This window comes from Morone saxatilis, unplaced genomic scaffold, assembly GCF_004916995.1.
Source record: "Morone saxatilis isolate NCDOM2014 unplaced genomic scaffold, NCSU_SB_2.0 Contig6, whole genome shotgun sequence".
NCBI classification, from domain to species: Eukaryota; Metazoa; Chordata; class Actinopteri; family Moronidae; genus Morone; species Morone saxatilis.
This window is the reverse complement of record NW_023340206.1, coordinates 9,517,288-9,531,909: the sequence shown is the minus strand read 5'-3', so window position 1 is coordinate 9,531,909 and position 14,622 is coordinate 9,517,288. Positions and strand designations below refer to the sequence as shown.

Here is a 14,622-nt window from a genome sequence, read left to right as displayed (position 1 = left end):
AGTGTTTTAGGATGTTGATGTTTGTCTTTCTGTTTGTGTTGCTCTGCAGAGCGTTGAGTTCCACGAAAGAGGGAAGAACCACAAAGAAAATGTCACTGCGAAGATCTCTGAGGTATTAACATTCATATGCGGGGTTTCCAATCAATCCATTTGAGCGTTTATAACATTGTCTAAGTGGATTTCTGATCATGGTGGGACGATTACCTGCACTTTACAAAGTTTAATTCAACGTTAAGCCCATGTGATTCTGCGTCTGTTTGCTGATTCACGAGCACACAGATGACCATAGACTCACATGGCTTTAAACCCCAGATAATACATAATCAGTATTCATTAACGAGGGTTCTCGGTGACTTAAACAGCCAACAAAAATGGGCACTTCTTGGCACCGCTCTCAGGACTGGCAGGAGAGATAAGGTCCAGACATACCCATCTGACTCTAAAGCTCTTTTCTTATTGGCTACTAGCCGGAGCCACTCATTTCATCCGATCTTTCTTTCCGCAGATTAAAAAGAAGAGCATTGATAAGGCGAAGCAGGAGGAACGTATGTCTAAAGAGTTTGCGGCAATGGAGGAGGCCGCACTGAAGGCATATCAAGAAGATCTGAAGCGGATGGAAAGGGAGTCAGCAGGTAATTTTTAGGCGTTTATTGAAATAATGTGTAACACTTGGCTGCTCCGGGGGGAGATGTTGCTTACTGATAACATTTTAAATTATGTGTTTTTGTCTTAGGAGAAGGTTCACTGGCCCAAACAACACCACAGCCACAACCTCGGGCACAACCTCGGGTACAACCTCAAGTACAGCCTCAGCCAAAACATCAGCCGAAACACCAGGGCAAAAAACAGCAAAAGAAAAATAAAGCAAACAAGAAGTTCAGAGACCAAATGGACGCGCAGGTTTGGATTGAAGGACAAACAGATGATGGAAACACATACTATTACAACACGCTAACTGGAGGTGGGCATAACCTGAAAAACACAGCTCCTCTTTGAATGGATCCTGTATGCCAACACATTATCTCAATATGTTTTTGTTTGTATTTTTACTACAGAATCTCAATGGGTAAAACCAGAAGAAGGTTTCCAGGGAGGAAGTTCAGCCTCTGAACAGACCCCGCCTGGACAGACTGGGGTTAATATATATTTTGTTTCTGTGCCTTTTTTGCATATTTATTTTATTTTAAACTAGGTATTATGCTCTGTTGGTTGCTGATAACATGCATTTATACTTTAATATTGTTTCTTTCTTTAGAGCTCTTCAAGCTGTCCTTGGATGGAAGCCGTCAGTCCTGAAGGTTATACATATTACTACAACTCAGAGACTGGAGGTAAAAAAAATGTTCTCATCTAAAATTAACTTAAATTACCACTGAATTCATTCAAGTTGTGGTGTTACTGTTTCTGGATTCCACCTCTTATTCTTTCTGATATCTTCCTCACCCCTCAGAGTCCAGTTGGGAGAAGCCAACAGACTTTCCTTCTGATGAGGCTTCTGGATCTGGGTCCAACATAGAGGAAGAGCCTTCAACCCCTCAGCCGGAGCCACTCTCGGGATCAGAGGAAGGCTCCAATGAGGCCCCTGCATCTCAAGAGGGCGAAGTCCCTGAACAAGCCAGCCAGCAGCCTAAAGTCCCGAAGATCAGCTTCAGGGTGAGAGGAAGAATTTTAACATCTGCTTGTCGAGATTCTGTAGACAAAAAAATCCAGACCTCACAGTTTTTCTACCTTGTTTTTTTTTGTTGTTTTCAGAAAAGAAAAGCAGAAGACGAGCCCTCAGAAAAAGAGGGAGAAGATAAAGCAAGTGATGATTCTCCTAAAGAGGACGCTGAAGAGGCGAAAAAAGAAGAAGAGGTCCAAAGCATGACAGCTGAACCTGAGGAGAAGAAAGAAGAAGAGCCGATACAGCGGAAGATGCAAGCCAAAAGGCCCAAAGCTACAAATCCATATGGGGTCTGGGAACAGATCCAGGAAGAGAAGGATCCATAGTAAGTGTTGTTTAAATGGTTGATTAGGATACTGATATATTGATCCACCAGCCTACAGACCCCGATAAAGAATAAATATGTGTCAAATGGGCTCTAACGGTTCCCTTTTTCCTTTCCCCTACAGTGCCAGCGTGGACTTACAGCTGCCCCAGGTGGAAGGAAACACGACCAGCGCTCCCGCCGAGCTGCCGCCAGAGCCAAAACCGAAGTTCAAGGAACGCATCATCACCTCCCTCGGAGAGGAAGGCGGACCCACTTCATTCAGGAGAAACAAGACACAGAACGGCAAATCCAGGAGCCTCCGACAGAGAGACGACGATGACTGACCCGAACACAGAACAACTTCAAGCCAGAACGCAAGAGACTTTTACACAAATAAAACTCTTTCTGGGAACCGATGCACCATTTTTGATCTTGGACGTGAATTAAATGCATTAGAAGTTTGTTTGTTTTTTTTACCTAAGATGCACAAATATCTTTTTTTTATTAACATTTTTAGGACACATTGACCTGAGAAACCCTGTTTCTTAAAAAAAAAAATCCATGTTCTTTTCTTAGTCTTATACAATATTGTCAGCATCCCAGTTTGATCATTTTATTAATTTCTTCTTATAGTGTGGTAAGTGCAGATGTACATATACAGAGCAATTCAAATAATTTTTTGTATTTTCCATATCTGTATTTTTTTTTCTTACCATTGTAAGCATCTCTGAAAATATCATTACAACGTGTGTCAGTTAAAATGTCATACTCTCATAAAGCAGTTTGGATAGAAGTGATTAAAGATGTTAAATTTAGGATGTCCGTGTTTTATGACTGCTCAGATACCGAAAACGTAACTTTACCAGCAGAATTAGTTTGAAAACAGGTTCAGACAGCTGAGGTGAGGAAGAAAACATTACTAAGAGGTTGGATGACTTAAAGGTTGCTGGTCAGCTGGCACACACACACGCAGGGTGTGACATGCTTTTGGGGAGAGTGTGTGTATAAAACTGATAGATTGGTTTTACCGCACCCTGATTGGCAAAGAACCACGAAGGATACTTACTGACAATAAACAGCCCTGATGTCTGTTTACAGTCACTTTTAATAAGTCAGCTTTACTGTTACATCGGCTCATTAATTTTAACATTTTGATAAGCAAATTGTACTTTGTTATTTAGGGAATAACCATGACACAATATACATAATTTAATATTTTATTTAAAAAAGACACACAAGCACAAGCACACATTATACCGATGGCTTCAGGCTCCTCTCCACCACCTCTATAAAAGCCTCCCTCTCCGTGTGTTCAAGTACGTCACAGATCAGATCATGGAGAGCCTCCCCTCCTTTCATGAACTCCTAAACACAGACCAGAACCAGAATTAACGAACCGGACATCAGTTTTGAAAATGACATTACCAAAACACAACGTGACATGACTGACACTCCCTTAATATCTAACCTTAATGTCTCTAGTAACATATCCAGTCCGGTGGTCTGTGACACGATCCTGGCTGAAGTTGTAGGTGCGGATCCTCTCCGACTGAGAGCGCGTGCCCACCTGAAGTTAGTTAACAGACGAGAAAGATGACATACAAAGATTTCTGAACGTTACGCATATTTTCCTGGTACACAAGGAGTTCGCTCACCTGCTGCTTTCGTTGCGTATACCTCTGCTCCGTCTCTTTGCCCATCATGCTCTGGTAGAGCCTGGCCCTCAGCACGCGCATGGCGGTGTCTCTGTTTTGCAGCTGAGAGCGAGTCTGCTGACACTCAGCTGTTGTACCTGCTCAGATAACAATGAAAAACAGATGGTGACGAGGCCTGGTTTATATTTCATATGAAATGAAAGCAGAACTGTCTGTAGTTTTACCTGTGGGAAGATGAACGATGCGCACTGCACTGTCCGTCGTGTTGACGCTTTGGCCCCCGGCACCTCGAGACCTGAACGTGTCGATGCGAAGATCCTTCGGATCAATGTGGACGTCAAACTATGAACACGAAACACACAAAAATAAAGACGCTAATAAACACAGACGGATGATAAAAGCCGGTCATAAAGAGAGTGTACCTCCACTGGCTGCGGCAGGATAATGACAGTCATGGTTCCCGTGTGGATTCGCTGCATCCTGGAGGAGAGGCCCACCTCGGGGATCCTTTGCACCCGGTGCGTTCCTCCTTCATGCTTCAGGTATCTGTACACGTTCTCCCCGGCTATTCTCACCGCCGCGTGGTGCAAACCACCTGAGACGGAGACACAGTCGATGAACGCAGCCGGCAAAGGCTCCGCACCAGCCGGATTAAAGGCCATTATATGACTTACCATACTCTGCGTTTGTGTAGTTAAAAACCTCAAAGTCCCAGTTCTTGTGAGAGGCGAAACCCTGGTACATGTCAAACATTTCTCTGGTGAACTGCTGACAGATGTCACCTGAAACCACATAAATGGACAGTAAAGACTGTCAGCGACTTCACTTATTTGTTTCCAATCATACAACCAGATACTTGTATGTTCACGTTCATACCTCCCGTTGTTCGTCCTGATACAACCTCCAGCAGAATATCGCTGGAGTCGAGGGGGTCAGAGGGCACAAGAGCTTTGATGAGCTGGAGATAAAAGAGGATAAACTCATATTCTGTAACACATTTACACACATATTCGATCACACATTTGGGGTCTTACGTCTTTTCTTAAGGCCAAGATCTTGCGGGAGATTTGTGCTTCCTCCTCTTTCAGCAGCTGGGTCAGCTGTGTGTCTTCATCTTTGGTACCAGAGGAACCTGCAGCAGAACATGGTTAATCGCATTCAAAGACATTTTGGATCCTGACTGCAATTTAAGAGCGAGTTTAACAAATAAACCCTCCAGTACCTTTCTGAAAGACACTGTAACACCGTTACCTTCTGCAAAAACCAAAGAATTACTTACATTTTGACAATTATTGGACATAAACACAGAAACCACTCACTGTGCAGAAGAGACAGGACCTCCTCAAGGTCTTTCAGGGCCTGCACAGTGCTCTCAAACACATTTGCCAGAGGCAGCAGCTCTGTGTGTCTCTTCATCAGCACTTTTCTGTCAGACTCGCTGAGATATGGCTGCTCTAACTCCTTGCTGAGGTCCCTGTACTCCTCCATGAGCTGCTGGAGATACCTCTGAACGGACTCCCTCTTGTACAAGCCCCCCACATCGCTGTGAGAGAGGCGTTCAGGTGCTGCCCTGCCCCAGTGTTGCACCACTGTGGTGTTGCCATGCTTGTGTCCTGTCAATGTCCTCCTCCTTCCTCCTCCTCTTCCTCTGCTGGTGTTATAAACTACACGGCTACGTAGAGAGAACAGCCGAAACCAGCGGCTGGCGAGCATTTGACTTCATTTAGCGAACAATGAGTCAATTAAATCACTATTCACACGGTGTTGTTCAAGTGATTGCAAAAAAACTCAAAAGACTACAACTGCGGCGAGCCGTTAAGAGATACCGGAAGGAGTTTAAGGCGCAAGGTCGAGGAGACTCGCGAACTGAACTCTGGGAACTGTAGTTTCATTGTCTCGGCCGTTGGGCTAATTATTGAAAGTCGCTTTTTTTTAAATTATTATTTATATTTATAAATTAAATTATAATTTAATTTATAAATTAAATCACACTTGAATTGTATCTATTTATTTTTACTAATTAAAAAAAAAAACTTTAAACTAAAACTACGTTAGGCATTAGGATAACTAATGTTTAACATTTAACGTTAGCTGTTAGCTGACGTCAAAATGTCAAACTTTAGAGCCAGTGAAAATGGTAAGATGATAAATATCATCAACTTTAAACTATAGTAGTTTAACTGTAGCTAATAACTTGTTAATACTAGTTAATTGACAGAAAAATTTTAAATATAATTTGAGTGTTTAAGGCAACTCAGCCTATGAAAGCTGATTTAACTGAGAAAATAATGTTAATCTTAGTTAGTTCTCAGTTATTAGTTAATTTTAGCTCACTTTAGACCTGTTTTGACACCTTAAACTCGCTATAACCAAATAAGATGTTAAAATCTGTAACATTTTGTTTTTCTAAGACACAAATGACCTTCTTTACCGTCAAATTATGCTTCATAACTGGAAACATGAGTAACTACATTAACAGAAACCTTGATACACTTTTATTAACCGCCCTTCAGGAGCACAGAAGAAGCAGTTCTCGTTAACCAAAGCGGTGGAGGATGTCAGTCAACATGGCTTTGCCCAGACTGAAGCCCTGAAAGAGAAACAGAAGACACTCAGCTCCCTGCAGGTTCACCTTTAACCCCTTTTTAAGTCACTATAACTCAAGAAAACACTGCCTATAAACTAAAAAAACTAAAGTATTCTTTCCACTAACCTATGCACTTAAAACACTTTATAGTAGTACTCTATAAAGTGAAAGTAAAACTGGATTTATCTGTGTTTTTACTGTGATATCTTTTTAGATAACACGATAAAAAGATGAAGCAGACGATAGAACGATGAACAAACAATAAAATAAAATAAATAATAACCATGTATACACATAAAATCAACACTGTCAAAAGCCAAAGAGAAGAGGTGGGTTTTAAGATTTAAAAAGAAACAGTGAGGAGAAAGTTTTGGAGTCATTAATATTATATTGTGGTGGCGCAGGTTAATTTAAAGTCACCGCAGTAATGGACTAGTCATTAATATTTGCAGTATGTAGTTACAGAGAGTTTTTATTCTAAGTGTCTGAATCTGCATCCATAATAGACAACTTTGTATCTACGTGTGGCCCTTAAAATCCTTGAGATTGTTGGGAAAATGTTGTATTTTTTCCCCTTTTCATCCAAAAGACTAGTTTCTGTAAAAGCTGTGAGAGTGTGTCATATGTCTGCTTATTTCAAACGCCTTCGCTTGGAGATCAGGCCCTCATTTGGATGTCACGATTCCTTTTCCAGGCAATTCTTTCCGACGTTGAGAGGAAAGGTGAGACGGCCGAGCAGGAGCTGAGATCTAAAGTGAGGGAGATCCTGATGCTGGAGGGCGAGATGGAGCGCCTGGAGCGGCAGACAACAGTCCTGTGTGATCGCTGCGTATCCATCAGCAAGGAAAACACAGAGCTCCGCACTGGTGTAAGTGAAGAGGGAGAGAACGCTCGCATGGCATTGGAAAGGTTCGACACTTACCGAAACAACATGGAGGCTCACAGAGCAGCAGTTTTGCATGCGGCGAGCCAGACGGCGGCCTATAAAGAGCTTGCAGAGAAGAGAGCGCTGGTCAGGGTGCTGGCGCAGAAGAAAGAGGAGCTGAGGGAAGATCTGGAGAATCCACATGGAAACACAGTGCAAGTGGCAAAGGTGGTACAAAATGAACTGGATCCTGAGTCGTAGTCACATTTTAAACTGTACATATCATGTTGTTTGTTTGTTTTTTTGGTGAATTATCCGCAGAGAGAGATTGATGCTCTGAAGGGGGAGATCTCTGTGAAGAGGAAGGCTACAGCTGAGAGGAAAGAACGACTGCGAAAAGAGTTTGAGACTCAGGCCCAGATAAAGAAAGATGTAGAGGTATGGCGAAGAGAAGTTGTGTGTTTACTATCACAGATGAGCATGAAAAACAGAAAATATTCACATTTGGGAAGCTGGAAATTGTGACTTTTGCCATTTTTGCTTATAAAATTACATTAATAAATCAGAATTGCTGCAGATCAGAGAGCACTGCTCTATTGTATATATTAAAAATCTACAACAGATGAAGGTACAGCATTGAAGAAATCCCTATTCTCAGTTTACACAAATTTAGCACAAGACGGGAGACACATCATGTTAAGTTTTATTCCCATTGAAAACGTATCAAATTGAATTTGTGTGTGTTTCCAGATTCAGAATAGGCGCTACGAAGCCATCATAAAGCGACTCCACTGCCAGCTGAGCAGGGCCCAGGCTGTCCACAGGTGAAAAATATATGCAAATACATGATATCATCTTTTTTTACACACCTAGAAAGTGCATATTTAGGGATGGGAATTTCAATTAATGTTTCTCTCAGATGTTAATTCTAAATGTATAGATAACAAACCAAAAGTTGGGATAAAAACGTCCCAAAAGCCATAAATAGGGAACAAATCAGGAGGCTGTTTAGAGGCAAATTGCTCCACGCTGTGCAATAAGGTTCCATATATTAAACGCTACTGAACTGTGTCTGCTTTAGGCAAATGTCTGAAGATATCTACCACATGGAGAGACAGCTAGCGGAGCTCAGGAGGCAGCTGAAGTCATCACAGGACTCAGTGGCCAGTGGTCATTAAACTGTACTGTAGTGGATAAACAGAGATTATAAGATTACCACCTTATATAAGTTAATTGTTTTATCAGATTAAATGCAAGGTCGTTGTAGTTTTACTATGGGTGTTTGTTTAATTGTTGCTGTTACTATAACTGACCAGCAGGGGGCAGCAGTGTCAAATACATGTATGTTAACACAAAAGCCTCACCAGTAGTTTGATACCAGCTGGTAATTGTGAGTGTTTTATCAAAGAGAAAACAGCAGAAGTATTAAAATATTTGCCTGTTATCACAAAATATTCGATTTACTTCAATAGCAGGACGGGATGCATGAGTGTTTCACTTTCCTGCGGCTGTTCTGAGACCAAATCAGGGTCATCATCAGCAGGGCGTGGGATGGGATTTTAGGTTGGGTGGTGGCAGTGAATCGGATTGTCCGCTCAGTGTCCACCACGGTGACCTGTGCTGAACAAAAGCCAAGTGTCTGCTCTAACTGTCGATGTTGATGATGGTGTTGTTTTGGTACACGCTGTTCCAGCTTCCGCTTCACTGGGTCACTTGATGGTCTGCGAGGTGACAGTCCCACTGCCAGTTAACGAGGGCGTGACTGTGCTACTTCAGCCATAACTTTGAACTAATTGAACAATGAAACTGCCTTTTTCAGAAGAAAAACACTCCACATCACGTCAGCCTCTGAGAAAAGCTAAAACTTGAGACATTAAGCGTGTTTCCCTCATTTACACATTTTGTCGTACGTGTGTTTGTTCAGACTGTATGTCTCTTTGCGTTATTGGAGCAATTATGAAAAACCATCAAAAGGCATGGAATTGCATATTTGGGGCCTGGAGAGGTTAACTAAAGACCAAACAGTAGCAAAGTTGATTTACAAAGCTTAAAAAGACAAAAAAATATATATTATATTATATAATATATAAGGTGACAATGTTCAGAGCACACATTAATTACTTTTTTCATCTTTTTGTGCAGATTTGTAACCTATCATCTGCAAACATTTGATGTGTGTGTCAGCTGCCATACATATATATGAATATATATATATATAGTCAGCAATTAAATAACATAATTAACAATTTCAAGACAAATGCATGCAACTATATGACATTTAAAAAACTATTTTTTCAGTAATATGTGTAAAAGTTATCGGTTTTGAACTGCAAACTGTGTAGTAACCCATGGTACCTACAGCTATAATTTACAGTTAGTGAATCTGGTTGAATGTGTGGGAGGTAAAGGACAACGTGTGATGAATTTCCCAAAAGTTAAGACTGTTTTCGTTACCCACTCATCCACAAATTGTAGTTTAGTGGGTTATTTCCTCAAAGGTGCGCCAGGGGAGTCTATCCAGGCTGCTATACTGCAGCATCGTTCTGTCTGACTGACCTTTATTAGCATATTCTCAGCCTGACCGCCCTCTGCTCTTTCCTTACACACACTCCCAATATTACACACAAGAGTTTCAGACATAAAGTCACAGGGCAAATGTGTAGCAAACTTTCCAAAACACACTCTTAGAGCAGTCTGATATATATAGAAACATGCCGCAGTGAATTTATATTTCCCCCTTTGAGCGTACAACACGTGCCTGTACACTCTCCACTGCATGACCCTTTAAAGCGCACGAGACGTGGCTGTTTCTTCTCTACATTAGGTTATGCATTGATTGTGTTGCACTTGCATAACAGTGGGTTTCCACTCTGAGGGGCAGCTCCTTGCAGCACGCACCTCGTTTGCAAGAAACTCTTTAAATAAACGCCACTCATATCTTCCTGTACAGTCCAAGCTAATTAAGCACGAGCTAATTAGGGAACAAATTCAACACCAGCCTTCTACCACAGGCTGGTTTTCCTTATTTGGCTTGGACATTTTGTATACTCCACTTTGGCATCAAGCGTCCCTTCAAAATATACTTGGCTGCTGAAACGGATAACAAAGAGGGGGAGTTTAGGGATTAAAAGAGAAATAACTGAACATATGTCCGTTTAAAGAGTTCATTCAACAGGTATATCACCCTTAAAGTTTTTTACAGCTCTAAGACGTACTTCAGCGTTCTCATCCTGCCAGGAGATTGTCTACAGTAACACAAACTGTGATCCATGGATCTGTGTTCTTTGAACATCAACACAACAACGCTCTATTGCTAAATATTTCAAACTGGCCTGCCTTCCCCTCCAAGAAACATCTTTTTAACCTTGTGTTGGTCTTTTGATAAACAAGTGTGCCAATTGAAACATGCTTGGCAGGCTTTTACATCGACTGAGACGCTCTCTGCAGAATGGCTGAGCTCATTTATTTCTCATCTTGAGTAGGTGCAGTGCACATTTTATTAACTCTGCTTCTTTAATAAAATTGGGCCTAGAGAGAAAGAAGTAGAAGGTGAGGAAGGAATATCAATATATTATTGATTACAATAACTCAGAAATGTGGTATCTATTCTGAACCTTGTCTCCTTTTTTATTTTCTCACTGTAAAGATTCCCATCAACTTGGATCAACAAGATTATTAGAGATTAGTTAGTTACTGTGTCATGCTGTACAAGTGCCCAGCCCACATTCACTTTTTCATGTGGAAAACTACTGTTGCAGTGTTGAAACATGCACCAGATATGAACATAACCTCTTACATTACATTGCAAACAAAGAGCTTTGTCTTGTCTCCCAAGCTCAACAAATAAAATCAGCCATCGCAGCTCAAGTTTTTTTTTTATAATCGTCCATCCAGAAGAACTCATCTGAAATGTAGGAAATGTTACTAAAAAGTGTATCCTGTAGCAGTGAAACGTGAAATTAGTAGAGATCTTTGACTCCTGGTTAAATTCTCATAAGATAATATGATCATATTTAATCTTTCTTTGTACATCAGGGACAGTTTGAGCTGAGCATCATGAATTACGCTGTAATTTGTACGAGGAATTAGTCTTTTAGTTCTGATGCTGTCTATAACTTAATAACATGATAGTTCTTCTTATAACTAGCCTCCTTGGAGCATTAATTGGGCCATGTACACTTATTATTTAGATCTTAATGCATGCTGCCTCCTTGGTCACAGCTATAAGAAGGGTTGCATAATGCAGAGGGACATGAGCTCCTGCAGTCTCGTGTACGGTTGATGTCAAGCTATAAATCTTTACCTGCTGTAGAAGCAGAACAGAACGTGACAACCCGTAAATTCATACTCCGGCCTCTGCTGCATTTTGTTTTACACAGTTGCAGCTCTGCATTCCTCCCATTAAAGCTGTACTCCATCTGGAGCATGTTTTAAGTATGTCTGACTGGCACCTTTATGGTTGCTAGCACCTCCTCTGGCATGTTGCCCGTGTATGTCGCATTGAAGCAAACACAGCTGGCCTGTAGCGTTTGAGAAATCCTTATGTGCATACCTCGAGTTCGGTTGTGTGTAAGAAATTCCTCCTACTACTGCAGGTTGAGGTGTGTTTACTGCAGTTTGGCAGAGCGGGGAACATAATGATAGAGGTGTGATAAATAATAACAGCTGATGCACCGTGGGAGTGTGTTTATCTTGCTGGTTGTGTAAGTTTGTCAGCATTGGATGATTTCCAATCGTAAAATCCAGTTTTGGTGATTCTTATCTCATCTGTGCAGTCGTAGTGTGTATGTGCATGTGCAGGTGCATACTGAGACGTTATCGCTGACTTCTGTGACAACCGTTTTGAAAACATAATCCGCTTATGAAAACATAACTTCTTCTTTAAGTGTCACTCATGTTCTTTGGATGGGTCTGCTACTGAAGACACCGCCTGCCATTTAACTTTCATAATAACAATTTGAGTGTCTGCTCAGCAAAGTAAATCTGGAGCCTCTTCCAAGAAGGAGGGTATTTCAACTGAGTTAGCTGGAAAACCTTTCTGAGAAACACAATGGTCTTCTGAGACAAGCCCAAGCTCCCGATTTTAATCAGTGAAGTCATCCAGCTAACTTGCTTCTTGGAACAAAATAGAGTCTTATCAGAATATCTCACGGTTACCAAGAATTCCCATAAATAATCATTGAGAAAGGACCTGTGACAACATTAAGGAGTAGTCTTGCCAAATGTTTTATCAGAAGATTAAAACCGCTCTTATAGTAAATAAATAGATAAATAAATAAATAAATAAATAAATAAATAGATTTGAAGCCAAAGCCAGGATGTTACTAGTTTAACTTAGCATAAAGACCGACAGCTCCATATTTAGGGTACAGATACATGAGTGGTATCAATCTTCTCATCTAACAAGAAAGCAAATAAGGGTAATTCCCCAAAATATTCAACAGTTTAATAGAGTTCTGATACAGGCTGCACCAGACTGTAATAAGTACTGTAACGGGAAGACAAATAGTAGGCGGCTGCTTTAGTTGGTTTTGGCCGCAGTGTGAGTTTGCAAAGCTAGAGATAATTGATTGTTGAGTTGTAAAGTGCTCAAACAAAGTCCATCAACCAAAATTAAACAAAAAATGTCACAATCGATGAAATGAAATGCCAAATATTCTTTGGTTCCAGCTTCTCAAATGTGTTTGTTTGTTTTTTTTCATTTCTTTATAAACTTAAACAGATTCAGTTTCCTGTCCGAACTGCCCTCATCAAACAAGACAATTTGCATTATGTTATCTCATGGTCAACAACAACTGACTCCCACCCAGCAGCTGGTGAATGGTGGGTGGCACTTCACCTCAACCGGCTGTGTGTGAGTGAGTGTGTGTGTGTATACACAATCAGCTCGAGTCGTTGCGTCCATAAACACACTGAGCGAAGTTTTCCTAACATCAGTAGTTTAATCACGTCTGAGAAAATGCAGGAGGAGCTTTCCGAGAACACACTTCTAAGACGACCCAAATGATCAACCTCTTCAAGTCAGGAGAGAATACTCGGATTAGTTTCCTCAGAAAGATGAACTCAGTTTCAGTTTCAATTCCCAGAGAACCCGACATCTCAGTGCTAGCCGTAATTGTTTTGCTGTGGCTTAAAGACGCTTAGGGCTTCATAGACTCCACAGGCAACAGCTCAGTCCACTGGAGACCAGAGGGAGTTTATTTACCCTCTTTTGTTTGGAGAAGTAATTACAGTCTCTGTAAAGTTATCAGACAACTCAGAGAAGGTCCTGTCTGAAAGTATGTAATCCTGATTTACGAGACAGATTTCTGGTCTGTGTTGTTGTAGGAAAATAAGCATGTTTGTGCGTGGAGAACCAAATTAAAAAGGAGTGAGGAGGGGATATCCCTCAGAAGGCAGGGTTGAACACACAGGGGAAACCACTGTGACTCTGGCTGGCCTCTAATTGCTCCCATTGGTCCTTCTTAGACTAAACAGCACATCACCAGCTCACCAGTTTACCAACAAAACCTGCTGACTTTTCCAACCAACTTTAAACATCCTGCCTTAATTTCACGTTGCTTTAATCTGCTTAGATACACAATAATAATCGTCAGCATTCAGCATGTGATTCATTGATGACTAAAATCTTCTTTTTCTTCTTTCAACATAAAATAATCCCACTGGGCGGGTCACAGGGGCAGTTATTGGAGTAGTTTCCAGAAGTTGAGAGCTGTTCCCTTAACTTGGCATTGACTGTACACAGAAACCAGGTGAAGTTGTTCAGTGGTACTGTAGGGTGTGGTTGGGTATCAGTCTAAGGAATGTTTTGGTTTGCACAGGCACGAAATGGTCCACAGTTGAGTGTGACTTTGAACCGGGAATGTGGGATGAGAGAACTTAAGAGCGTGACGTGACTAAAAGGTCTCACTTGACTACAGGAAAATAGGCCAGGCCAGAAATAGATGTAATAAAGGAAACCTTTAACCCACAAACACGCCCATAACAAATCCCCACCCTGCTATGTACCTGAGCAACGCAAACAAACACACAATTCAGTGTCCCAGTATCCTTGGCAGATAACAGGACAGTTTTTAAAATGCATGTTATGACACGTTCAGTGAGTCTCTGCTTACATCAGGGGTTTTCTCAGTCTCAGACTGTAGGCCTCCCTTCAGACAAAGCTTGGAAAAAAGCGCTCCCTCGCCGCCCTCTTAGTTTATATATATACCAATGTGATCATGATTGTGTTATTTGATCCCATAGACACTCAACAATGGACCTTTTTTACAGAAATAGTAGGATGAACAATTTCTGGGGAAGTGGGGGAAACTTTGAAAACCTTACATCATATAATACATGTGGGCGGCATGTATGTGCTGTTTGCTTATCGAAAGCAGGAGCACTTACCTTCACATAGTGACAGGAATGGTGACTTATAGTAGAGACTTAGAGTCAGTGCTTCACACACACACACCCAGCAGTGAGTCATTTGTGTAAATACTGTCTTAAAGCTTCTAACAATACAGTATTTTTAAAACACAGTATTACTTTTACTAAAGTAAA

General features: G+C 41.2%; 3 protein-coding genes across 4 annotated transcripts; 2 read left to right on the top strand and 1 right to left on the bottom strand.

The window, feature by feature from the left end:
- On the top strand, positions 1-2,785 carry wbp4 (WW domain binding protein 4). 2 transcript variants are annotated; one of them, XM_035677894.1, is made up of 8 exons: positions 1-112; positions 506-632; positions 737-961; positions 1,056-1,135; positions 1,256-1,331; positions 1,451-1,653; positions 1,753-1,988; positions 2,113-2,785. In XM_035677894.1, exons 2-8 carry the CDS (start codon positions 548-550, stop codon positions 2,312-2,314), a joined length of 1,107 nt encoding a protein of 368 aa, XP_035533787.1. In that variant the 5' UTR covers positions 1-112; positions 506-547; the 3' UTR covers positions 2,315-2,785. The 2 variants fall into 2 exon arrangements, with proteins under 2 accessions (XP_035533787.1, XP_035533786.1); XM_035677893.1 differs by having other exon boundaries at positions 734-961.
- Positions 2,786-3,171: 386 nt separating this feature from the next.
- mtrf1 (mitochondrial translational release factor 1) lies at positions 3,172-5,450 on the bottom strand. The gene is made up of 9 exons (XM_035677891.1): positions 4,945-5,450; positions 4,660-4,757; positions 4,502-4,583; positions 4,300-4,407; positions 4,048-4,220; positions 3,850-3,967; positions 3,626-3,762; positions 3,439-3,537; positions 3,172-3,335 (listed from the first exon to the last, which is right to left on the bottom strand). The coding sequence occupies exons 1-9, from the start codon at positions 5,336-5,338 to the stop codon at positions 3,222-3,224; spliced, it is 1,323 nt and encodes a 440-aa protein (XP_035533784.1). The 5' UTR covers positions 5,339-5,450; the 3' UTR covers positions 3,172-3,221.
- Positions 5,451-5,734: 284 nt separating this feature from the next.
- On the top strand, positions 5,735-8,255 carry LOC118339673 (coiled-coil domain-containing protein 122). Its single transcript, XM_035677373.1, has 6 exons — positions 5,735-5,762; positions 6,139-6,251; positions 6,907-7,308; positions 7,399-7,515; positions 7,828-7,901; positions 8,159-8,255. The coding sequence occupies exons 1-6, from the start codon at positions 5,735-5,737 to the stop codon at positions 8,253-8,255; spliced, it is 831 nt and encodes a 276-aa protein (XP_035533266.1).
- Positions 8,256-14,622: the final 6,367 nt, after the last annotated feature.